This window comes from Anopheles bellator, chromosome 2 (assembly GCF_943735745.2).
Source record: "Anopheles bellator chromosome 2, idAnoBellAS_SP24_06.2, whole genome shotgun sequence".
NCBI lineage: Eukaryota > Metazoa > Arthropoda > Insecta > Diptera > Culicidae > Anopheles > Anopheles bellator.
In genome coordinates, this window is record NC_071286.1 from 46,745,123 (window position 1) to 46,769,667 (window position 24,545).

At 43.0% G+C, this 24,545-nt stretch overlaps 2 protein-coding genes across 2 annotated transcripts in view; both read left to right on the forward strand.

Annotated features, from left to right (window-relative positions):
* LOC131209940 (zinc finger protein squeeze-like) overlaps window positions 1-24,545 on the forward strand; it is an 86,330-nt gene that overhangs the window by 33,704 nt on the left and 28,081 nt on the right. The gene's annotated exons all lie outside the window — the stretch shown is intronic.
* Window positions 358-7,994, forward strand: LOC131207621 (transmembrane protein 26). The gene is made up of 6 exons (XM_058200242.1): window positions 358-575; window positions 2,081-2,748; window positions 2,897-3,059; window positions 5,071-5,145; window positions 5,354-5,581; window positions 7,703-7,994. The coding sequence occupies exons 1-6, from the start codon at window positions 358-360 to the stop codon at window positions 7,992-7,994; spliced, it is 1,644 nt and encodes a 547-aa protein (XP_058056225.1).

Consider the following 24,545-nt stretch of genomic DNA (forward strand, 5'->3'; position numbering starts at 1 on the left):
AATCGCAATTCATTTCCTTTCCATTCACCCCGCGCCCATTTCCTCCGCCATTGTGAATAGCGTTTCGTTTGAATCGTTGCACTATTGATTCGATTGGTCATGTTTCCTTTCGGTGACTATCATGCTAGCATTCGTATGATTGGCTATTTAGCTTACAAAAAGAAAGAAATATCGCGAAAAGTCAAAGTCTCTGAGGTTCGATTTTCCGCCGCCAATCAGCAGTCAGTTTCACGCGGTCGGTGGACAAATATGGTCAAATTTTGAAGTGAATTTTGATTACGTTGTCGTAGAGTATGTGGTTGATAGCATAAAAAAGTATTGGATATTCGTCCCATTAAAGCACTGTGACGAAGTGAGATGGCAAAGCTGCTGGCAACGTTTAAAGCCATTCTGACGAGGATTCTGTTTGCCGCCCACGGGTTTATTGCTATCTGGCAAGTGACCCAAAACAAAACTGATCCCATCTCCCCCAAATCTCCCATTAATATCTACTGGAGTCTGTGTGCTCCGATCGGCGTGCTTTGCATCGAAGGCATCTTTACGCTGGCGATCAAAAAGAATCAGGAATGGCGCTGGTAAGGCTTGCCGAGTGGAATGAAAGATAGTAGCCGTAAAATCTAATTTCCTGCCCAGACTCAAGTGCCGGTGATACAGGAGAACGTGGTCGAACGGTCGTGTCGCACCGGATAGGTATTGTGTACGTTTGCTCCTGGTTCTGGTTCATTGAGGACATGATTTTGTTCTCAACATATAACACCTTGAGATGATACTAGAATGAAATGAACGTGGAGTGAAAGTCGTTTCTCACTGGACTTAAGGAGCGGAAGTAGTAGAGTGACGAAGGCGAATGAATTGTAGAAAAATGAATTTTGTGCCTCAAAAAAAGGGGTTTCTTTTTCGGTTGGATTGTGTTCAAGCTGATCTCATACGCAGGGTCCTGATAGTTTCAAATACAATTTCCAAAATGAGTTTTCCTTGATCAAATGATAGGGATCCTTTCATAGTCGAGCGAATATATTTTCCTGACAATTCATAATAACATGAATATACCGAAGGAGAACTTCCATGAGATCCGCAGGAAGTTTTTTGGGTTCTGTGCGAGGATTTGTAAGTTTTTTCTTTAATATGTTCTTGTTTAATCATCCATAACGGGTTCGGGTTATTGAACGATTTCGGATCCCAAAAAAAACTCCGTCCAATATCTTGCCTAAATAGTTCCCAAATAATGCGAGACAATTTGCACAAATTCAATAATGATCACTTATATCGCATGTAATTGAATGAAAGTTCATTTCATAGTTCCAACAGTTGACCCCTTTCTTCTTGTTAATCCAGTTTAACGGTAACTCAAAACTGTTTAAAATCTTAGTTTAGCTTTCTAAACAGGAAAGTAAAGTTAAATAACATCTACAATGTAGTAATTTTTACACCACGAAGGACAGTTGTTCTTGTACTTGTGCTGGCTCGTTTTGGATGTTGTTGATTGTATGAAACATAATGCAAAAGTTATTGTTTTTTAAGCCAAACCGTGCTCAGTAGAGTTAACTGTTTCGTTGTGTTAAATGGAAATGTTAAAAGCGCCTAAAGTTATAGACTGTATTCATGCAGGGAACAATGCATTACCCGGCCACCGTGTTTCTTTCGTTCCATCAACCAGGTGATGGAGTTTCCGAGAAAATGTATTGTGCAGCTGTACGCTGCGAAACTTTTCCTAATGGGCAGGACGGGGCATAAATATAGATTAAATGTAATCCTTCGCCGTTCATGGCGCTGAGCGCAGTGCCGTCGTTTTAGGAAAATTTCACCCTGTCCAAACCTTATCACAGTCTATAAACCGTATCAGTAAACTTACAGGCTACCGGAATGTTCGCGAGCGGCTTCATTATTTCCTGGATTTTCTCTTACATTCCCTTTTCTATGGCTTTAACTTAATTTCTGCTTTGAACAACCCACCCAAGTAAAGGCCGTTAACGAAACACCAAATGGTCAGCCTGCTTTTAAAAGCTAAATAGTTTCCGTTGATTGTTATAAATACTGCAAGAATTCCTAACATCTCGTTGTCATTTGACTTTTTGCGCAGGTTTTGTCCGTCGGTATTTCTGTATCTGTCCAGCATCGTACCAGCGATTTGGTTGTTGGAGCTGGATAAGCTGGACAAACGGACCCGCTACCAGGACCAGATGCTGAACGAGACAATCAATCTGGTGGCCACGGTCGGCAAGGATCTCAAGGATCTGAACAAGATGCTCGGCGTGAAGATTCAGCTGCCGGATATCCAGCTTACTGCCGAGATGTGGGTTACACTGATTGAGCAGTTCCTAATGCTGGTGCTGATAATCGGTCGCTGGATGTTACCGAAAGGAGACCTGACCCGCGACCAGCTAAGCCAGCTGCTGCTCGTCTACATCGGCACGGCGGCCGATATTATCGAGTTTTTCGATTCGTTCAAGGATGCAAAGATAGCCAACGAGCCGGTGCTGGTTCTGCTGACGCTCAGTATCTGGTCCTGGAGTTTGCTTCAGTTCACCATTGTCCTGTCGGCTACGCGCGCCCGGAAACCTCGCGGTGCTGGCGGTGCCACTCAGGCGGACCAGGACGATACCGATTGTTGCAACGTGGCGTGCTGCAACATCGACGTGTGGGGAATAGCGCTCAACATTCTGCTGCAGGACGCACCGTTCCTGACCTTCCGGCTCCTGATCATCATTCACTATAAAATCATCACCTACATGAACATCTTCTTCACCTGTGAGCATTGCTAGTACGATATGCCTCTCTGCACTTTTCCATCTCTGTCACCGAGCGACTGGACAATAATGCTAGAAAGGTAATCCATCGTGTTTGCTCCTGTCTGAGTTGGGCTTTTCTTGGGGCGGTGGCTTCGTTTCTTCGGCAGGCAAAAATACGCTGGTGATCCTGCTGCAGCTGTACCGGCTTTATGTGGTGCATTCCGAAAACCGAAAGGCAGCAGCCTCCAAGCAGCGCAGCTCCAAGGTACGGGGCAGGATCGAGGAAAGGTCCGGGCGCCAACAGAAGCAGCGAAAAGTCAGCAGACGGCGGTGAGTCCATTTTTGCTAAGAAACTTTCCTCGTTCTTTGTGGTTCTTTGGTGCCACTTGCGGAATGTGCAACTTGCTGTACGGGCCAGTGAAGTGAACAACAAATGCTTCCTTTTTGTAGCGATTCTAATTAAAATGTGTTTGAGTTTCTTTTGTGTACGGGAAGTATCGTTTTAAAAATAACACAATGGACGAATAGCGAATAGCGGACGAATAACGGTATTGTAAGTAATGCGAGATGTTAGAGGGTTCTTTTACGAAAAGTGGCAAACTTTGTACTGTTTTCGCGTTTTTTTTTCGCGTATGATGAATGTGAATGACTATGGTTATAACATTTGTAGAACGTCAATGTTTCTGTAAACCAATTAATTACCCCGTGAAAGTTAACATCTCGCATGGGGTTATTTGGAGAGTACGGAGTGCTTTATTTCCATCACTGACCGAGGAAGCAAAACAAATTACATCTCATTTACTGCCCTCCGCCTTCAAGCCAGTCAAATGGAATCACGTAAACATTCGGTTGAAGCTGCAATCACAAGCAGGTCCGTTAACCTTCGAAATGTGCGGTCGTTCCGGCCACTGGGTGGATCGGTGTTTCGGCCTTTCCTGTGCGGAGTAACGGGCGCGAAATCCAAACCAAAACGACACGCAAAAACTCGGCGGACGGCGGAATACATTAATCATGCTGGCCCGATGCGAGCGAAAAGAAGGAGTGCGAAAGTAGGCCATCGCTCCGGATGCAAGCCAAGCAACTTTTCCTGCCTTGGTGTGGGATCTTGCTTCCTGCGGTGCCCTCGGGACCGTTAGCTTGCGGTTCCGACTGCCGCCGGTGGAAGGCCACTCTTCAAGTCACGAAGGATTCGATCGATTATTCGTCTCCAGCCCAGCGCCAGAAGGGGTTACATGACGGGCACTGCGCAAACCTGAAACTCGATTAGCTTCTGTCGTGGAGGTATATCCGCCTCCGGAAGAGCCATCGTCTGCTCTAGTCGCTGAGTCGCTTGAACTACCATAAGAGGCCTGGTTTGCGGAAATAAGCGCATGATTCGATTTCACACGCGAAACGACGGATGCGCACGCGAAGATACTATAGTATGAACTTCACACTTCAAAGATCAAGGATTAGGCCATTGACAGGATTCTTGGAGGCCTACGTACGGATGACCTTTGCAGCCGACAGAGTAAGATTCGTCTTGTCCTGAATTAGGGTTCGTTTATGAAGCTTTCCGAAAATGATAAAGAATGTTAAAAGAATCGTATACGACTTTTAGAACACGATAAAGTGGTTCATTTAGTAGAGTGCACAACGCACCAGCATAAGTAGCTACATGTATGGTAAATTCCGCGTGTCAATTTTTCCGTACGTTGACATTTAGCTTCTGTTCGTGTTTCGTTAGTTGCGGCGTTCGTGGAATGTGGTCCCATGAGATTTTACGGCCAAGGCCTACGCACACCATAGTTTAGCATTAGTAATGTCTTTAACTCGGTGGGTAAGTTAAACACTGGTGCCTGAACCAACTGTAGTATCGATTTTTCGATCCCGCAAACAATTACCGACGAAACTTTGTTTAATGGATGAGTCATACTCACCGGGTCGACCAAGTTTTTTCTTCCCGAACGAAAGTTTGCGGTCAAGTTTCGCGCCACAAAATGCTCCTGGGTCAGTACCGGCCTGGAAGCTGTGCTTCTCGAACTACTTCGACCTACATTTCAGCTTCTTTCGACAAACCGGCCACCGGCACCCAAACTATTCAAGTTTCGCAATAACGCCGACCAACTATTTCCCGCCGGACGAAAGGTATACAACGTGAAGCATTTTGGCTTTGTAAATTTGGATATACACCTCCGGACATAGCCTGAAGAAACAGTAGTACCAGGCAGGAACTGCTGCTGAAATCCTTGAAAACTCATCCTGGCGACCCATAGCGACGACTTGTTTGCAGTACAAATTGGACAGTTTTTCACGCTGTTGACCATTTATGTGCTTTTTCCTTCCATTTTACGCCCCACAGAAAAGTTGCCGACATCGCCGATGATGAGGTGGACGAAGGCGGAAAGCGGTCGAAGCGCTCGAGCCGGAAAAATCGGTAAGCATCGGGAGGAACCGGACTGAGACCGGCGCGGCGCCGAGGTTACAAATTAGTGTCCCGAAAGCTTGATTTGCAGATAGCTAGATTAATTATGCGCAATTAATCACCATGGAAGCAGCGCGGGCACGTGGCCGTGTTTTAAGAGGTTTTTTTTCTCTTTCACTCACTGGTCGCCCGCGATTGTACGGTACGCTGTTTCTCTCAGGTCCACCACGTCCCGCAAGGACACGGGGTATTCGACGGCCAGCAGCCAAACCACGGCCGAGCAGCGCCGTGCACGTCACCGGAAACCACTCAAATCTCGGACCGACACCCCAGATGGCGGGGATGACGCGTCGTTTCCGCCGCCACCGGCCCTTGCGCCCGACGACGAAGGGCAATGCTCGGAGGGATCGCCCGCTCCGAGTCGACGGTCCAAGGACTCGAAGGAAAGGTAAATCAGCCTCTCCTCTCGCCAGACGGGCTTGGTGCGGGTTTGGCATGTTGGTCTCAACGAATACCCCCCAGTCTAGGAACTTTCGATTGCTTCCTCGCTTGTGAATTGTATTTGAAGCGAAACGTGACGCCCCTTTGACCGGCACTCTCGCGTTGGTTGAAAGTCTTCGTACGAGATATAACGCTGTGCTAGCCGACAATTTAATTTCAAAAGCCTGCACGTCTTGTCCTTCTTCGTATGAGGGGCCAAAGTGAGTTGGGATAGACACAGAATTTTTTTTCGAACCGAGCTCTAGGATTATGGTGAGATCTTTTAAAGGAATATCTCATAAGTTCTTTAAGAGTGCAGTCCAGAAGCTATCGGATGGTCAGTGGTCCATCTAGTGATTGGATTTTAAACTATCGATTATGAAATAATAAAAACTTATTTTCAAAGTGGTGAGTCTTCAGCTTCAGCTCAAGCTGTAGTAAATTTGAAAAGTTCAATTCGCTTATGCTCATTTTCACCTCGGTGATTATGTTAATAAGCCAAATGATCGTATAAGGAGAAGCCAATGCACCCACAACGAGTTGGAGTGTTTGGCACGAAATTTATGTCTGGCGCCATCATCGGCATATTTTTCTTCAAAAATGAAGAAGAAGCCGCCGTAGCCGTCCATGGCGTACGCTATTGAGAAGTGTTGGCTGATTGCTTCTTCGGTGAAATTGAAACTGAAAGCTTGAACGACATTGGGTTTCAACAGGACGGTGCTACGTGCCACACAGCGACAGCCACAATCGATATTTTGCGCCCCATCTTCAAGAATCGAATAATCAGCAGAAATACTGTGGTGAATTGAACTCCATGAAGCTGCGATTCTGCACCATTGGACAATTATCTTTGGAGAATGATAGGACCGGAGACAATTGAAAATGTACTCAAAAATTCGGTTGACCCCATGGGCTACTGCCAAGCCAACCGTGGTGGACATTTGACCAAATTGTTTTTCCTAAATAAATGTTATGAAGCAACCTTCGAAATAAATGTTCAAGCATCGACAAATATTTAGCCGTTTTCGGTTTACAAACAAATGAAATTCCATTTTTGGAATGTACCACCGTCCAAAGGAAAGTACCATGCAAGATGTTGCATGGCTTCGGACGTTTTTTGGCGAATGGAATCCGATGCGTAGAACAAAAATCATGGGAACCACACGCCGTGGCGCAAATCTGATAGATACTGTTGCACACTTTGTAATTAACATTTGTATAACGATGGTTCGATTAGATACATTGACGTTGTATGAGCTGCAAGAACTGTCAGAGGAGTTCACGCGAGTTGCTTATAGCGCAACAAGAAACCGAATGCAATAAAACCTCATGATGCTTGGCTCATGTTACTTCCATTTTGAGACGAGCCCTTTTGCTGCCCAAAGGCAACCCACAAGCATAGCGCATGAAGCATGGACATAATTTTGGCTGCCACCATCGCTAGGATTATGATAACGCCCGATGGTCCCGTAATGGCACTAACACACGTGTCCCAACCCATTTCAGACAATCTATGCCGTTCCTCTAACGGCCACTAATCATCCGGGGCCCAGACCGAAAGCCCCCAAATGCGTAGTGTTGGTTGGGGATTAATATTAACCGCGAACGATATCTCTTAACCGATCCTTAATCGTCTCGCTCTTCAGTGGAGCGAAGTAAATTAACGTACCAGCATGACACACGATTACCGCCCGGGATGGGACCGCTACGCAAGCCACAACGTGTGAATCGGAGGGCGGGTTCTATCTAAACATGGTCTAATAAAAAAAATCGTTCGCAATGTAATGCCATCCTTCCGAGGGCCAATGCCGTGGGCACGGAAAATCGGTTTTCGTAAACCATCCGTTTTTCGCGCGCTCGTTGGGTGAATTGGATGAAGAAACATGTGGTCTCTTCGAGTGAGTTGGATTATATTACAATTTCCCGGAATGTTATGCCACGAACGCGTGTCGCATACGCGGCCCGTTCCGGTTCCGATCTCTGCTGCCTTTGCGCCTCGCGCGCTTCCGCATTAATATGCTTCCATCTTTTATCATTATCTTTTACGTCTTTGCTGATACTTTTGTTTTGCTTTGTGTGTTTTGTGCAGAAAATCGTCTCGCCAACCCGACGGCAAGGCACAAGGTGGCCAGCGGAAGAAAACCAGCGCTTGCAGTGATGAAGACGAGCATCGGGACGGTGTGACGTCGGCCAGCGGAAAGCATTCGCGAAAACGGCGAACGGGTCCGAGCGAGTCCAGCGGGTTCGAGGTTATCCACGAAAAACCTCCGAGTGGTCGTAAAAAGAAAACCAAACCGGCGGAAAGCTCATCGTCGTCTAGCTCGTCCTCTTCGTCATCGTCGTCGTCGTCCGCCTCTGGATCGTCATCCGGGACAGAGTGAGCGCTGTAACCGATTCCTGTCCGGCCCTGGAAGATTTTTGTTCCTGTCTCATTTTCTAGGCGTTGAATGAGGAGAACCACCTTTAAGCAAAAGGAGTACGGCCTACAGGGTGGAGCATCCACGTTCAATCACTGGAGAACGGAAGACTTGGAAACAGTTGCGAAAAAAAGTTTAGCACAGAATTGGTTGGCCTCCAGGCGTAATCTTTAGGGCAAAAGATCCTGCCAGTTAACTAAGATTTGAGTATGGAGTAAGTTGATAGATTGTTGAGGCAAGTTGAGCGCTCCTTGCACATTGCTTGGGTTCTGCTCAAATTTGCTTCCATTATGCTGACGAGGAACGGTTGTTGAGAGAGCCGCTGTTGACACGGGTAACGACATAAGGAGCAAAGGATACCGCAAATAGCGATTGCAAGGTCTACTGTTTTACTTGTGTTGCTCCAGCGGGCTCCAAGTCGAGCTATCTGTCTGGGGTCGGAGTCGTGCTGTGTGACTGCCACAAACAGAAAACTCCTGTGGAATACCGGTCATCAGCTACACAAACCGACGGTCGAGACGGTCAAGAGGCTGGCCATCCAACCGACGGCCCAGTCTCACACGGTTCGTCAATGACGCAATTTGGGTTTGCGATGGAGATAATGCTTGTCACTGATAGGCCGTGGGGTCTGCCCGTAATTGACGAGGCACAACCGACGGCCGATGGAGACGCCTGGCATCCGGTGTTAGTTGGCTTCCGGTGCAGGTGGACGACGATTGTCTTACACCTTACCAGAGGTAAACGGCTTTTGAAACAATCAAATCGATTGGTATTAAACACCATCATAAAGTGGTCTGCTCATTCAATATTGTTAATAATGAACCTCAAGCACTTTCTGGTGCTTCCGCCATTCAGTTTCATGCACAGAACAGATAACAATCGGAGGTAGTGATTTGTTGTACGGTTATATTAATTCGCATGCATGCTTCTGGCATGTTTTTGTTAGACGCTGACGTTGATTTGAAGTTTTTGGACACCTCGTTGACGATCGAAGGTATCCCCTTTAGCATATAAATAGCGTTAGAAATTGTGGAGATACTCATCAACGCCAGGATCATTGCTTGTTAACTTAACTAAGAAACGGTCGCCCATTGAAGATTTTCATCTCTAGTTGCGTACGTCACAAGGACCATTTCCCATCATCGATTATCATAATTGCATACATCTGAAATGCGATAACGAGCAAATGTTGTAGCGCTCTAATCGGGTGCCTTGTCACTCGAGACGATTGTGGTAAATGGAGAATATTGAACATACATACTATTACGTTACACGTTCAAAATCAACGATGTGATCAAATTTTGCTGAATTGTGCTGTCCGATTAAAAGAAAAAACTTAGAAAAATTACTTTCAGTGCGTGGAAACTTTCATTGTAATTAAGGAAAGGGAAAGTGTCCATAGTTATTGGTGTTGTTTTTAACGAAACGCAAAACAATTTTCAAAATTGGTAAATCGGTCTCGAAACGTATATGGATGGTGTATGAAAATGAATGTAAAGTCTTTGACACTTTATGAACTCTTTTAATATATGTAGGAAGGCAGGTCTCGGCGTTGTCTCGAGCGAGAGTTAGCGGAGGACAACCCCGAGAACAACTTCGAGTATAAAAGGAGGTCGGAGCGCAGAATTTAGTCAGTCGCAAAACAGCAGCAGACCAGAGCGGTCTAACGTTTGTGATCTCAACTACGAAAGAGGAATAAAGTTACGAAAAGGAAGAAAATTCCAGTCTATACTGTTTTCCCTTTCTTACATATATAAGGCGATTCCCTCTGCATTGACTATCGCAATAGCATAGCAAAACTGTAATTCTAGTATTCTATTGTAATGAAAGTGACCGATTCGTGGGGCCTCACGCTATAGCTTGATATTGTTGATTGATCAAATTTTGTTTGAAGTAATATAATTGTTTAAAGAACTAATCCTGCCTTTCGTAGAAGCAGAGGAGGAAGCTGGAGGATTGTAGAAAACACGTGGCCGATGTGAGATGCAAAACAAGGTTTAAAAAAGTCAACAACGCAATGCTGAAAAGCCCGCACGATTTTAAGAACACCGTACGTCGTTCCGGAGATTTTGGTGTGGTTGACCTGTTGTTGCCGAAAGTCACACGAAAATCGATCCTACATTGAGCCATCTTCGATTTTTTAGGCTCTTCGCTAGGACCTTGCAAAGTACGGGAGTGGATCAACCATCGCTCCGCCAATCTGTTTCCCGAATGCCGGAAAGCCGATAATCGATAGAGTGGCAGCCGATGTGGAACTGCCTTTGCATCGTTTTGGGAGTAAGTGAAGTCACGGCGGCCGTTAGGCTTGTGGTTGTACTACATTCGGGTGAGGCATTTATTGCGAACGCTAGATCCAAGTTCTCCGAATCTATCCGCGTCATGTGACCGTCGCGATACTTTTTGGCACGTAGCAATATGATTTTCCCATTACCACCATCAAAGCATAATCGTTCTCCGTGCACTTTGCCAAAGCGAATGAGGAGAAAAACACATAGCAGAGGTCCGAGCGAAACATTTCTGTCGAATCAAACAGCGTACCGTGAGGAGCATGAATCCAGGTGCCTCGGAAAAGCATTACGATGCGTGTAACGGCCAAGCGAAATAATAAAAAGCAATTTGATTCAACTAAAGTTTTTCCTATGTAGTAACAACACTTCGTGTGGTGTTCGTTGGAAAATTGAAGCCATTTCCTTCAATGAAAACCGAGCCTCGGTCCCCGTGGGACCTGTGACTGTGGTCATGAAACAATTCGAAGAATGCGGCTCACCATCCCCGCATGCCCGCATAGGGCTCAGCGGTGAATAGTCATGCTGTTCGTTCCACTTTCGTGTGAAGTAGGTTGAGTGCATCGAGCGTATAAGGAAAACTAACGACAAAAGTACACTTCCGGCTTTGTAGCTCCGGGCACAGGTGCCGCTTAGTGGCAGTCCATTCAACAAGCTTTGCTTGGAAGAGGTTTTATTACATCTAAGAGAAGCCGCGCGACGGATAAATTTCAAACAAGTTTTGCAGCAACAACCAACCACTCTACGCTAAGCCTTTTGGTGGATTACCTGTTTTTCTACATTGAAGAGAACCCTGAAGCTTGAAGGGAATGCGCATTCGTACACTGTATTAATAGATGTGCACTGCACACTCGAATTGGGGCCGGTCTCTTTGTCCGTCGATGATGTCATTGCGGCATTGAGTACCATAGTAAAAGAATCAAAGTCTGACGTCAAGGAATGTAAAAGAAAAGAATAAGGTGAAATAGTTTTATAAAATAATGCAACCTTTGAGATTAACAAAAAGTAAATGAACACTCACAAACAAAACGTGCCCAACATCGCCTCAATTGTCCACAATTCCTGCTTGATGGTTCGTGTAGAATGAATTATTAGTCCGTCGTACACATTAGTCCGGCCATCGGCCACAGGCCCACCTAACCTTCTACCATCAAATGGACAGATCGACCGTGCATAAATTAAAGTAGTCAAAAGAAGACGTTCCGTTCCGTCACCTGTTCAGCCTTGTCGTTAGCACCTAGTGCGGGTCGAAACCCGGCTCGACGGGATGGAAAGAAACTCGTAACGGTACTGCCAAATGGATCGATGAGGCGAAAAAGCTCTCCCCCGGCCGGCCAGAAATGGGCCGGGCAACTGAAGTCCCCGGAAAGCCCCACAGGGATGCCGCGGCACAGTTCACGGGTTTTCTTTGAGTGGAATTTAGTGTTGTTTGCGAGAGTCCGACTGTGCGTGCGACATGTACCTTTAGACCTTAGCCAATTTCTCCCTACTTTCCCGCTCGCTCCACATGCAACTCCTTGCCCTTGTCGCGTGTGCTTCGTACTCACCGCATCCACTTCTCAGCCCAATAGAAACGTCAACCGGACGACCGGAGAGTAAAGTAACCGTTTAAGCTGAGCTTCTGAACGCGCGTACCACCGTCTCGGGATGTTTACCCGAAAATTGTGGGGTTTCCGTTTCGGGGCATCGAGCGAACGAACTTTTCGTACAAAGCGAGCAATGAGTTTGGAGCAGTTTGAGACGTTTCTCTGTTTTTTTCTGGCTATATTACTTTTATGATGTTTACAAATAGAAAATTTTCACGAATCGCCCGGCCAACCAGCAGCTTTTGATCAGCACAGCGATATTATGGCTCTCAGGTTTACTGACTGTTTGTGTACTGGGGTTGGAAAAATCTTCGGAAGCCTCCTTCCGAAATCGACAATCTTCTAACGAAGCATCTAATTAATCAACCAGCTCAATGTAAATTTTATGGTCCATGTCTTACGTGACGCAGTAAATACTGGGATTTGAAGCGAGATGTTTGTTTGCATTCGCTACGTGCACAACATGCCTGAAGCGCCTTGGTTATGTAAAGTTCCTGATCGAGTGAAGCTGCATCTTAACACGTTCTGCCTTTACTTATTTAGGGTACTGCTTTACGCTGATGAGCTGAATGTAGATTGAGTTGCTTGTACAAAAGGCTAAGGGTCTCGCAAGAAAAATAGAACGAGTTTTATTTATTTCATCACTTCGTTCTTCCCATCATTAAGCCCTTTCAGAATAGATGCTTTCGAGGAACAACATAATATCGGTACGTTGGGATCGCATATAAAGTGGAATGTTGTTTTCGTCTGAAGATGAAAAAAGATTTATGTTTATGAGAGCTCTACATTGGCGATAAGGGAAAATAGTGTGTAGTGTTTTTTTCGGATTGCGTATCAGACAAAATGGATGCACGAAATGCTTAATACTGCTCATATTTTACACTAATGGACGTTTTTCGGAACCCACACTTTTGTGTGTTGTTGAGAAACGAGGATATAATAGGTCTGACGACAAAACGGATCCTTGCTTGATGCCTCTATCAGTCGGCAACAGTTTGTCTATTACAGTGTGTATTTACTTGAAAATTGTCAACAACAATGTTGCAAGGTTGGGCGTGTCAACAAACTTTAAACTCGATCGTCCAAATATAACTCATTAACAATTGGCAAATATTTACTATTTCACAGAATTTGTTCTTGGTCTCACGTATCAGATCGGTGTGGTGCAACAAACCGGAATATACGATTTCATGTCAGAACCATTGCTATGAACACATCGTTTAGTTATAGTCAGTCGTATCGCTTAGCCTAATGCGACGGAAAAAAGGTAAAGTGAGACTTTTAGATGGAAAATGCTTCATTTCCATGCCCCAAAACTACATTCCGGGCAGAAACCGACGGTTGACTCGAATGGCACTATCGTGATGTCGATCATTTAGGTACATTACCGAGCTTGGTTTTGGTGTTTCACGGTTGATCTGGCCGCCAATGACGATGAAAAGAAACCTAATCAATTAAGTGCTTTCATCACATTTGCACATGTTCGCCCGCTCTATCGTCACTCTGGTCGGGCTCCAATCGAACGGAACGTTGGCACCGTTTTGACGAAACACCCTCGGGGCCACTATTTACTTTATTTCGGCTGTCTAGTTACATATTTGTTACCGACTGAAACTAATTGCTTTCCTAGCTTATGGCCTACGGCAGTCACTTTCACACATTTTCGCCATTATCATACTCAGCGAAACGTGCCTGCGATGGATACGAATTCTCCATTGATTACCACTTCCTGCCGGAGGCGAGTTTGCTTCCCTAAAGGGTTTCTTTCGTTTGTTGTTTGGCAATAGTTGGACCCTTTTCCCCGAAACGGTTTGCAGGTTGATAATAAGCAGACTGGTGAGCAAAAGTAAAATGTGCTGTATGGACTAACGAGAATGTTTCCAAAAAGAAACATTATTTACTCAAGCATCGGGGCTAACAATTTCAATTTTTTTATCTCGATTATATTGAAATCATGAAAAATGAAAAAAATGAATCTATTAAGCAAATCTATTAAGTTTGGTTAGAGTATTTTTATCTGTGCCAATAACTGAGATGCCATTTTCGTAAATCCTCTCAACACGCTTCACAAATTTCGTTTATGAAGCAACATGAAGAGATCGAAAAAAGACTCAATTTAGATTTATCTGGAGTTGAAAACTGTAGCGAATGGAACTAAGCGATTGGTTGATGGGGCCGGCTGACAAGTTCGGTAGTTAAACTTTTCTTCCCGCTCCGAGCAATCTCATTCCGGAGCGCGAGCTCCACGGTGGCTTACCGTTTCTCAATCAAAATTGGGGTTCTTCGAAGGATTGCAGTCATTCAGAGCTACTTTTCTACAATCGCAGCTGCCTAAATCAGGGCCAAAACAACACATAACGTGTATGCAATTGGATGAAATAAAGTAGCAGAGTATTGTAAGTAACTTGTTGATTCTTCAAGCTTGATGTTATGAATTTTTGACGTCCACACTTGACTGTGTCGTCCAAATCATACATTTTTTAGCAATCTTAGAAAGTTGTTTGGGCTTGAAAAGAACGCTATCTTTGGCACGATGCAAAATTCCCGGAATTCTTGAGCATGTTAACTTTTCCTTACACTTTTTTATATCTCTCTCAATAGTAGAAGTAGAAATAGATAGTATAAGTTGATAGTAGAAGAATACTTTTCCTGTCAGTAAGATTGCAATGTGAACTGAGGAAATATTTGTTTTTGAAAGAATCTAAGGACTTTTCCACGTTTTTATTTTCTTTGCATGTGTTTAGTTAAATTCAACATTTTATGTGTAATACACGCGTTCAAGTTTGATACATTTTTTTTCGTTATTTTAAGGATTTTAAACGCCTGAGCTATGCAATCTGCATTACACTAAAATGTTTAAATGCATAACATCGAATTTCTGATAAAAATCAAATGACTTTTGAGTGTAAAAAAGGATATGAAATGTCCGAGGAGCTTTAGTAATTGCGTTTTTGGGAATTTAGAAACAAGTAATTATTACCAAACGAAGTATCCAACCCATGAACTATTATTTAAACGTTTGATAGAATACTTATTAGTCTATTTCTGCATCCAAACTTAAATCGATATTATCAACTTGGTTAAATACATGATCAATCGCGATATCGTCATTAATATTTTCCTCCATGCTAAAACAATAGACATATAAATATACATTTAACCTACTTTACCTAAATAATAGAAAAGGCATAAAGTTCATAAAGCCATTATGTTTTGTATGGCCAGGCGTGTTTCATAGAGACCAGGCGCCTCCTTGAGCACCAGGATTGAGACGGTTGCAAAACTTACTGGAAATAATTTAAAGCTACCTAAATGTTAATTGTAATGCCAAGTTTAGGTGAAACAAAGCGAAATGTTTTTTTACTGCGTTACCAACAAACTGTATTTTTCGTAATGTTCTCTACTAATTGCCGATAAAATATGTATAAGCAATGACTGATAAAATTCGGATCGCACATAGTTAACTTATCTATTTTTTGATAATATTCCCTAAAATCGTCACTTTTTTCAGTTGGTTTGTGACCACCTTTTCCCCATAGTGGGCTATTCTCTCGGAGAGACGCACGATGCTTTCACAAGAGCACGAGAGAAGAATAGGGAGCGAATGGAGAACACAGCGGTTTTCCACAGGTTGTATAAAAGCATTCACGACACCACCTTCGGCAGTCTTCGTGAGCGGACGGCCATTCGGATCAAACCTTTTCGTTTGCTGCGCGCATCGCGCTGCTGGACAGGCAAGTGTGTTGTGACAAGCACGCACGCACGGTTTTTTGGTTCGTGTGACCGCATTTTACCTCGGGCACCGATTTATCGACATTTCTCGAACAAGAATTGGCCTACGGAATATCCTGCAGTCCGACTCCGAGGTGTCGGTTTATGGTGTAACGGTGGGTTTGTGTGTGTGTCGGTGTGGCGCCAGTGCGCGTGACGTCAGAGGAGGTCGATTCCCGCCTGTTGGACGAAGGTTTTTATGTGGCCGTCCTTCAGCCTGCCGTTGATCGACGCCATGGGTCCTGTGAAAGAATTCACGTCCAGCCTCACAATCGTGCTACGTTGAGTGGTTTGGAAGTCAGGTAGTGTCGATGGCTGCAAAGTTGTGAGTCGGTGTGTGTTTGTATGGCTTTTGGATGAGTGCTTCTGAAGTCCTGATTCGTGGTTTCGTGTAGTTTTTTGCAGCGCCAAGAAAACAGAATAACGAAATCGGCAAAGTTTGTGGAGTGATCACTTTAGAAGACTCATAAGGTAGTACGAAGCGTGTCACGCCAATCGGGAATAGCAAGGGTCTCCGAAACTTGATAAGTCTGACATAGCAGTGAAAGTGAAGTTGGTTTCTGTTCTTGATAAATTTAACGGCATTTCTTTGGCTTTATCGGATGCATTCTTGTGTTTGCGGGAAAAGTAATCCTTTTGTGTCACAGGATCAAAGGCAACCCGCAAGTGGCGTGTGCTGAACCGTCCGGCCCGAAGGGTACGATGAAAAATGTCCCGATAAGCAACAGATCGACCAAAAGAAAATAGGGTTACGTATCCTATTTACTTCCAGCCATCATCATAAAGTAACCATAGAGTTTTTTCCCACACTATGAAAAGGGAATCCATAAAATTACAACGGAAACCGTGCTTTTAAATTAAAAAGTGGATATAGTATTAACGAAAGAGTAGCATATTCTCACATTGACTAAAATCCGAAAGCAACGGAGCAACAGTAGAATCCAACTTCCAACCAGCGAGTGGCAGGCACTAGGGAGAAGGCAGTAAAAACACACGCAAAAATTGCGCAGAAGGTAAGACCGAGACCATGCCAATGCTGTTAACCAAGGGTTAGCCTGGTTCAATTAACAGTAGGCCCATCATGTCGTTTATTAATTTTGTTGCCGAACAGAATGGAGTCATTGGATTGAGACTAACTGTTAATAGTAGTCATCGAACGGTTAATGAAAGGTGAACCATGAAATGGTACGGTGATTATTTGTAGCGTTTTAAAGTTGAAGTCTCTTTCACCAAACCCTCTTTCTTTTGCTGTATTTAAGAAATCGCCAGAAATATTTGTTTTCTTTTACATAATTAAGTACCTAGGGTCGTTATTTGTTTGAATAACAAAACAAAGCAAAATCGGGTTTTGTTTTCTCAAGACCGGCCTGGACCATTAAATTCAGTCCTTTAATCTTAAATCAAATACGATCTGCAATACATCACAATAACCATGCATAATGCAAGATGCCTGATGTGGCACTTTCTATAGGTCTGGTTGCGGGCTCTAATCAAGACTTGTACCTTTCTTTATACTTTATGCATACCTGAAAAAATAATCATAATAAAAATGTGGCAGCTGCTGAACATAATGTATGAAAGTTAAGACACAGAAAATAAAAAAAGAAATACTCAATGCCTCGTGAAAACACCAGATTACTTCGCGGTTGCTGGGGCAATGCTCATGACACAGACACAAACAAAATCATGCGGAAAACCACACACATAGAGGCGGCTCTCTAGTAGTCTAATTTTGAATTAGTAAATATTTACTTTTACACTCCACCTGCGGATAATGCTATTTTGGCAAACATTCTCGATTCCGAGCCAGATGAAAGGGAATGAAATGTCGTGCCGAGAACGGCAAACACGGCTGAATTTACCTTCGAATTTCCCCTGCCTAATGCATTTTGCTACTAAACACTCTATTATCAGACCGGTTCGTTTACGATTCCAATACCAGCCCAAAACGAACAGCGAAAATGGAAGAACAAATACACTGAAGGAGGAGTATCGACAAAGAAAGATCTCACGTCGCACGATGGGCCAATATTAATTTATACAGTATTTACATTGTTGATTCATCGTTATCTTTTCCGAATCAATCATTCATGCAGCCCTTTTTCTCTACCTTTTCTGATGTGCTCTCGGTGGTGCTCTCCTTTTCGCTCGTTCCCGATCGCTATTGCGATTCACTAGCGTTGCTGTCATTATCGCCCCCCACTGGGCGTCTGGTTAAATAATGCTAATCGTCAAACGTGAATCTCAAATGAGAAATCATGAGAAAAATCAACGGCAGGGGGAAAAGAATCTAACGGAGCCCGGCGGAAGAGATGTGCTAAGTGTGGTTCTCATTCGAGCTTACCGATTATGAAATGCGTCGATGCCTATCGAGCCGCCGGAAAGGGCCATCGTTAACCGGTCTTGGACCGTGCCGCGCCGTGTTTCTGTTTATCAGATAAGCTCACTCGACACCGGCTTGTCCACATGTTTTCATTGGCCTCGGAGCTCTTGGCCACTTGCCGGAGGATGTTTAGTCGATTGTTGAGTAAACACTTCAACTGGGCACACACACATACACACCAAGCCAAACTGGCGTAACGCATGAGCCGACATCGGTTAATAATGTATTCCGCGCCGTGTGCCTCGGAGCTACGGCATTGTTTAGGGGGAGCATCGCAACATAATAAATACATGATGGAGTGCCATCCGGAAGTGCACCGTGCCGGTGCATTAAGTCCGTGACTATGCAGCCATAGGCAATGCCGTCGTAAGCTGAAGCTTTTTCTGTTTATTCTCTCAATAGCGAAACCACGTAGCGTTGATGCTGTGAACTTGTGGAATCTTTTATGTATAAAATATGCGTGCATGCAAGCGCATTTCAATGACAAACGATGTTTGCATGTATAAAGCACAAACAGTTAGGAAGAACCTGTTTCGGCCATTTATGAACATTCAATGTAGAATTGCACACTAGACTACTTAAAGATAAACTTAACTTAACTGTCCAGTTAAGACCAGTGACACAAAAATATGTATCACTTAGTGCGTATTTACCTCTCATTTACTATTTATTCCAACATGTTTTCATTAGAACTTGATTCAATTTTGTCTAAACCTATAATGAGCCACTGGTTCCATTGGGATTCACTTGAATTCGAGGAGCATTTGGGGCCCAAAATTAGCAACGGAAAGCTTCCAAAGAATTGATATTGCAAACAAAAATTTTGTCCTCTACAGGTCTCCCGGTGGGTTTATCTGAGCGATTTCTTAGAAGCGATTCCCAAAGTGATTGGATTCGTATGGCAGCTTACGAGCATCTTCTCAACGGGATTTCCAACGCCCTACGTTTGATAGCAAATTGCTAACCTATACTCTGAAAAGAAACCTTTTCATCGTTGTCAATAGAACTGTGAGCGTTCAAAGGGTGGCAAACCTGCGGGGTTGCTACTTAATTTGATGATAATAAAACATTGCTGATGAGTTCCGCTTCCTAGAGGCATTATAGTAACAATCGACGTTGCGAAAGTCTTGTCAGACGTCGGAATCTTGACTAGTGAAATGGCCCCAGTGTTTGTTTTGTCTTCGAAATGTTTCGCTGATGGGAAGAACGAATTCCGGAGAAGAAATTTCTTTTATATCAGATTTGATGTTTATCCCTTATACCATGGTCTGAACATTTTCCCATGATACGATAGAAAATCCTGTTTCTAATAATAACCTCAACGTCTTGTTAATCCACAATGTTAACGACAGCTGATTGATTTATAACATTGACTTATAAATATGATAATGATTTATGTGCAAATATGATGTGCTATTCCCTTTTTCTTTTTCTGATGCACTTTCATTTATATTCCACCCTTCTGTGGACAATTTTACATAGAAAGCAATAGCTTTGATATTTACTCGTTGAAAGAGAAAATTTCAAGCCACACGTTCAATTATCCATAGCTCAAGCAAATCAAGAGTGAGGCAACATTTTTATTTGTTTAATAACACTATCAACGTTGTAAAAAGGTTAGTCTGTATCATAGATCTTTCGTTTTTCGTAGATAAATAGATTTTGTTTTAAGTGTACGTCCAGTAGTATGTTTGAACGACGTCAATCAAATGTTTGATGAAGTACTAAAACAATGGAACTTGATTGAAATCTACAAATCAATGCTGAACCTATTTCTGTAACGCTTAGCGTCTTCTCGAAACCGTGCAAAAACGACCAGCGGATAATTAAAATAGCTTTTTTGGATTATTTAACACGCCCACTGTTTTGGTGTAAATACACCAACTTGTAACGAATGGTTTAGTTTGATTTACTATTTGATATACTTTTTTTGCTTCTACTTCCACTTTCACTTTTACCATCGGAAGCAACATGTGTATGTGTCATCAAATGTGGCTTAAAGGGCACAATTCATTCCTCCAGGCTGCTCCTTGTTTTGCGCTTATCCTTCCGAAAACGTATGAGAAATCAATAAGTCAAGCTTAATTACACACAGCATTCAACCATGGAATCACTCGGGGGTTCATTACTGAATTGAAATGTGCTTAATTGAAACGAATAATGAATCTGACAGATTGCACCAACAGTTCAATCGTAATGAAAAACAGCAGCAATGTGCATCAAACGTAACATTTTAACGCATTCTACAAGATAACACATACATAGGTAGAAACATAGGTAGTTTCTCACGTTGAACACTGTTTGAATAGCACCGAACAATGAATTTATGTTTAATCTTGTAACGAAACGTATTCATGATTTTCAGTTTCGATATGAAATTACATGTGGCCTACGTACAAACGGTCCTCCAAAACTACCGATGATATTGAATGTATGTTCGATTAGGGAAAAGATCTTGAAGTACAGCGTACCACTCGGTGTTGTCGGTTGCGAACCAGATACATATGCTAAGGTAAACCGAACTGCGGTTCGTTGATTTAATGGATTTAGTAAATGTATGCCACCACCACCGTCGCAGCCACCAACTCCGCCACCCAATTCCGCTTAAATTTGCACCTCCAACAGGACACTGAAACCACAAGCACTATGGAAATTTGACGCCCCAACCGCCGTTGGCCGTTCGTTAGATGAGATTGGAATGCAACTACTACTGTAACTTGACGGAAGGGAGGAATGAGACGGGGCAGCATATTTTTGGTTCGAACGAAACGAAAACAATGAAAACCAGCGCACCGGAGGAATAACTCATCGTCAATTATTGATCGATCTATGGACGTGTATAAAAACATTAGTGTCGATTTGCATAACCACTTTTGCAAGAGAAAGTAGAAAACTGAACCTATCCAATTATGCCTCTGCTAAATCATCTGCCATTCGCCGTAATGACTTAGCATGAAGAATTGATTATCAGCTTCATTAGCACGATTTCGCAGAGAAGATTTGCAATAAGAGAGCTCTCACTAACGATTGGCAAAACTTTTTTTACGAACGTCGAACTTTAGTCCGTTCTTCTAAAACAAAAATAACGTCAATCTTCGGTAGTTCGCACCCAAGCCGTTGAGATCTGTACTAAAGGTTAATGATTTTGTTGTTCGAATTTTGGGACTATCCTATGTTCGTTCCTTCGCATGCTCAGTTTTGATAAATTATCTACCGGCTGTATATCACATGTATGCAGTAACATCGTACCGTATGTATCCAGCACCTTCGCAATGTGTTGGCAATTTCACATTAGTTCTGATTATACCATACAATCGTTAAAGTTTTCACATCGCTCAACTACTATTTATTCCAGTTTCGCATGTCTAGTACTCATTTTGCTATACAAGAGGACGACGATGGTTTATTAAAAAAGTTTGGTCAAGTCTGGCATACGTGCTGGCTAGCAGTTTATTGAAGGGTGAGCGGTCAGATGATTGGTTCTGTCGCTGTTGCTCTGTGCTAGAAATAGGACTCTACTTTTTCGCCATACATTTCAATTGTGTCTATATTTTAATGACAATCGGACAATAATCGAAACACGTGGCAAGCAATGCAAATCAAGGACATTCATCTTTAAACCATATGGTTGATTATTAATGACCTGTTACATTGTTTAATAGAACTATGTGAAGCAGTGCAATCATGAGAACGTTATTTTTTACCATATATGCTTCTTTATCTGTACGACTAAACCAGGGAAACCTTTTAACTTAACTTTGCATTGATTGCATTTAACTTATATAATTAACGACGTCTTTTTGATGATTTTCTAAAATGTGTTCTAAATTATCAGGTCTATAACAATTACTTCCTAAATTAAATCACTCTCAATCGTCGAGCATCGTTGCTTATTGCTTTCAGCGTTTTACGCATGTAAATCCACTGATGGTTGGCATGCTTTCAATGTGGCCATACGTTAACTGACTTGCTTCGATATTAGAGCAACAGGTTGGTCTAGGGCAAAAGTTTGTCCAACTGTTTGAGTGCTGCGTTGCCAAATTTCTGCCAACAGAAAATCTGTGTTCAGTGTCAGTAAAACATGTAATGTGTCACAACCAGGCGCTGAACACTTTTTAAACAAACCTGGCTCAGGGGTGTAAACGATAGAACGAAGATTGTAGCCTTGTTTCAGTAAACTGCGATGTTGGTGTCCTGCAAAATAAGTTTTCATGGTTGGGAATTACTTGATTCGCTACTCATTTTGTAGATGACATCGAAATGAGTTCCCCATGGTTTGAATTTTCATCCAGCTCTTCCAGTACGGGCAACGTTCTTATTGTCTGAGAATAAATAAGATAACTTTAAATCGTCTTTTTTATTGCATGGCCTGTGCAGTATATGATGATTTAAGCCCTTGCAAAAATCGTATCTGAATCAAATCGTTAAATAAATGAGGAAAAGTTTCAGAAAATCCATATTTCATTGCTATGTGGCTTACAGCGATAGCAGTCAAAATAAGATTAAGACCGAGAGTGAGGAAGGTTTACAGTAAATGGAAAAGTTGTCTTTTTCCGTTTCCATTTTTGGTTGATGTCTGCACGCTACTGTGGGAAAGTCTTTAGCTACCTTCGCAAAAGATTTCGATAAGGGTAAAGTGAACCCGCCGGTTATCCCCCGGATAAGAGCAAAGTGAATCTGCTGGTTATCCGTGTAGCAAAAAAAAGTCCAGACAATAGTATGAGATCCGGAGCCACCACAAAACTCTTGGCAAATAACTGCGGTTCTCGATATTATAATAAATTTAAATTTTAATAAAATTGTTAAAATTTTAATAAATAAATCGACGTCTGTTATTCAGGCTTTCCTAGCAGAAATTAAATCCTGGTTCAGTTTCACAAAATTAGTTTCAACAAAGAGACTAAACTGTAGCTACATGCTTATCCGTCAACATCTAATGATTCTTCCACAATAATAATAAATTTCTCGTCAATAAAGTTACAGTGTTTTTCCTCAGTTGATTTATGCAACGCCACGCTACATCAGGACCTCAATTCCGAGGCGCATCCTAGATGCGCGAATTTCCTGATGAGGAAATGTCACTTGGAATCATCAAGATTTATTATCCTTTCCCAGCAGGAGATCTCACCCTGTTGAATCTTGCCAGGACCCTGTGGCGAAACGTGGGCGGTTGAATGGCGCCAGACGGAGGCTTTGGGTGCAAAACTGCTCCCCAAAAGGATTACCGTTTCATTTCATAGCAAGCTACGAGCGCAGGGACAGGCCAATGGAGTGCCACAAGTGAACAGCGGCAACCAAAGCCGAAGTAGTACGCCATTTTGGGCCACGAAGCTTGGGCGGGTTAGCATGGGCTGAATGATGATGAACTGCTCCTAATCCAACCGTCAAACGCCGCCTTTAACCGGAAGCCGCCAGAAGCTGCCTTGTCACGATAATAGTTCGACAAACAATACCCTTTCACATTGAACGGGTGCGCCAAGCAGGAATCCATCAGAGTATTAAAGGCAGCAACAATAAAGATCGATGGAAGATAGATTACGGCGTATGACGAGAAGTTCTGTGAAAGCTGGTGAAGCTCCCCAGTATGTGGCGGTTGATGGTTTCACGTCAACGAACCGTGCCAGTTTGAAGCTGAGCTGTACAAGCAAAAAACGATGTTGCATTTATCTACAACGATGCTGGACTGGAGACACAAGAACCGAGCGCATTAAACCTTATCTGTCATGCTTGGTGACGCTGGAAAATTCGTGGCACACAAGCATAAGCATCTAGACAATAAAAAAGTCTGTAACTTTTATGACGCCCATCGGTCACCTCGCCGGCAGTGATAAATGATGGCTACTCTTCCAATAAGCCCCGGAAGTTTCCAGAATTTCAGCACATTATGTATACGCCTCTGGCTTCCATCACGAGACACATTAAAACTTTCAACAACTTTGTGCCCTGTTTACAAAACAATGTACACCTGCGATTCTGAAAGAAACGAAGATACGCTGGTCAAAAAACATACCATCCGCACAGGAGTTTTAAGTCCATTTTGGAGTTCAACAAAGTTTACGAGGATTGCAGTGCGAGCCACATGTACGCGGATTTCGGAAGAAAAGCCACAATTGGTGGGATAGCAAAGGGGCTTGCTAAATGTTTTTTTTATTTCTATGCTCTACATTTGACAATAAGGAGGGAGAACTATTGAAACAATATTTACGTTGTTTAGATTTACATTAATATGTATGACTTGTGAAACTAATGTATTGCCCCTCTATGGTCGATATATAAAGCCCGACATTCAAACGCCGCCGAACACTCGTTGGCTTTTTGATATGAAAAACGTAACGAAGGACCTTTCTGATGTTATAAAAAATGGTAGGGGCATAAATTCATCGCGGTCCATAAAAGGGGGCTTTTCCCAAATTTCATCTGGCTGCAAAACATGACGATTCACAAGGAACCTCGGCTTGAAAGCTATAAAAAAACCCATCCAAATGGTACA

Coding starts and splice junctions, on each gene's coding strand:
- LOC131207621 (XM_058200242.1), top strand. CDS start 358: ATGGCAAAGCTGCTGGCAACGTTTAAAGCCATTCTGACGAGGATTCTG. Junction 576..2,080: donor AAGAATCAGGAATGGCGCTG/GTAAGGCTTGCC, acceptor CTTTTTGCGCAG/GTTTTGTCCGTCGGTATTTC. Junction 2,749..2,896: donor CATGAACATCTTCTTCACCT/GTGAGCATTGCT, acceptor TTTCTTCGGCAG/GCAAAAATACGCTGGTGATC.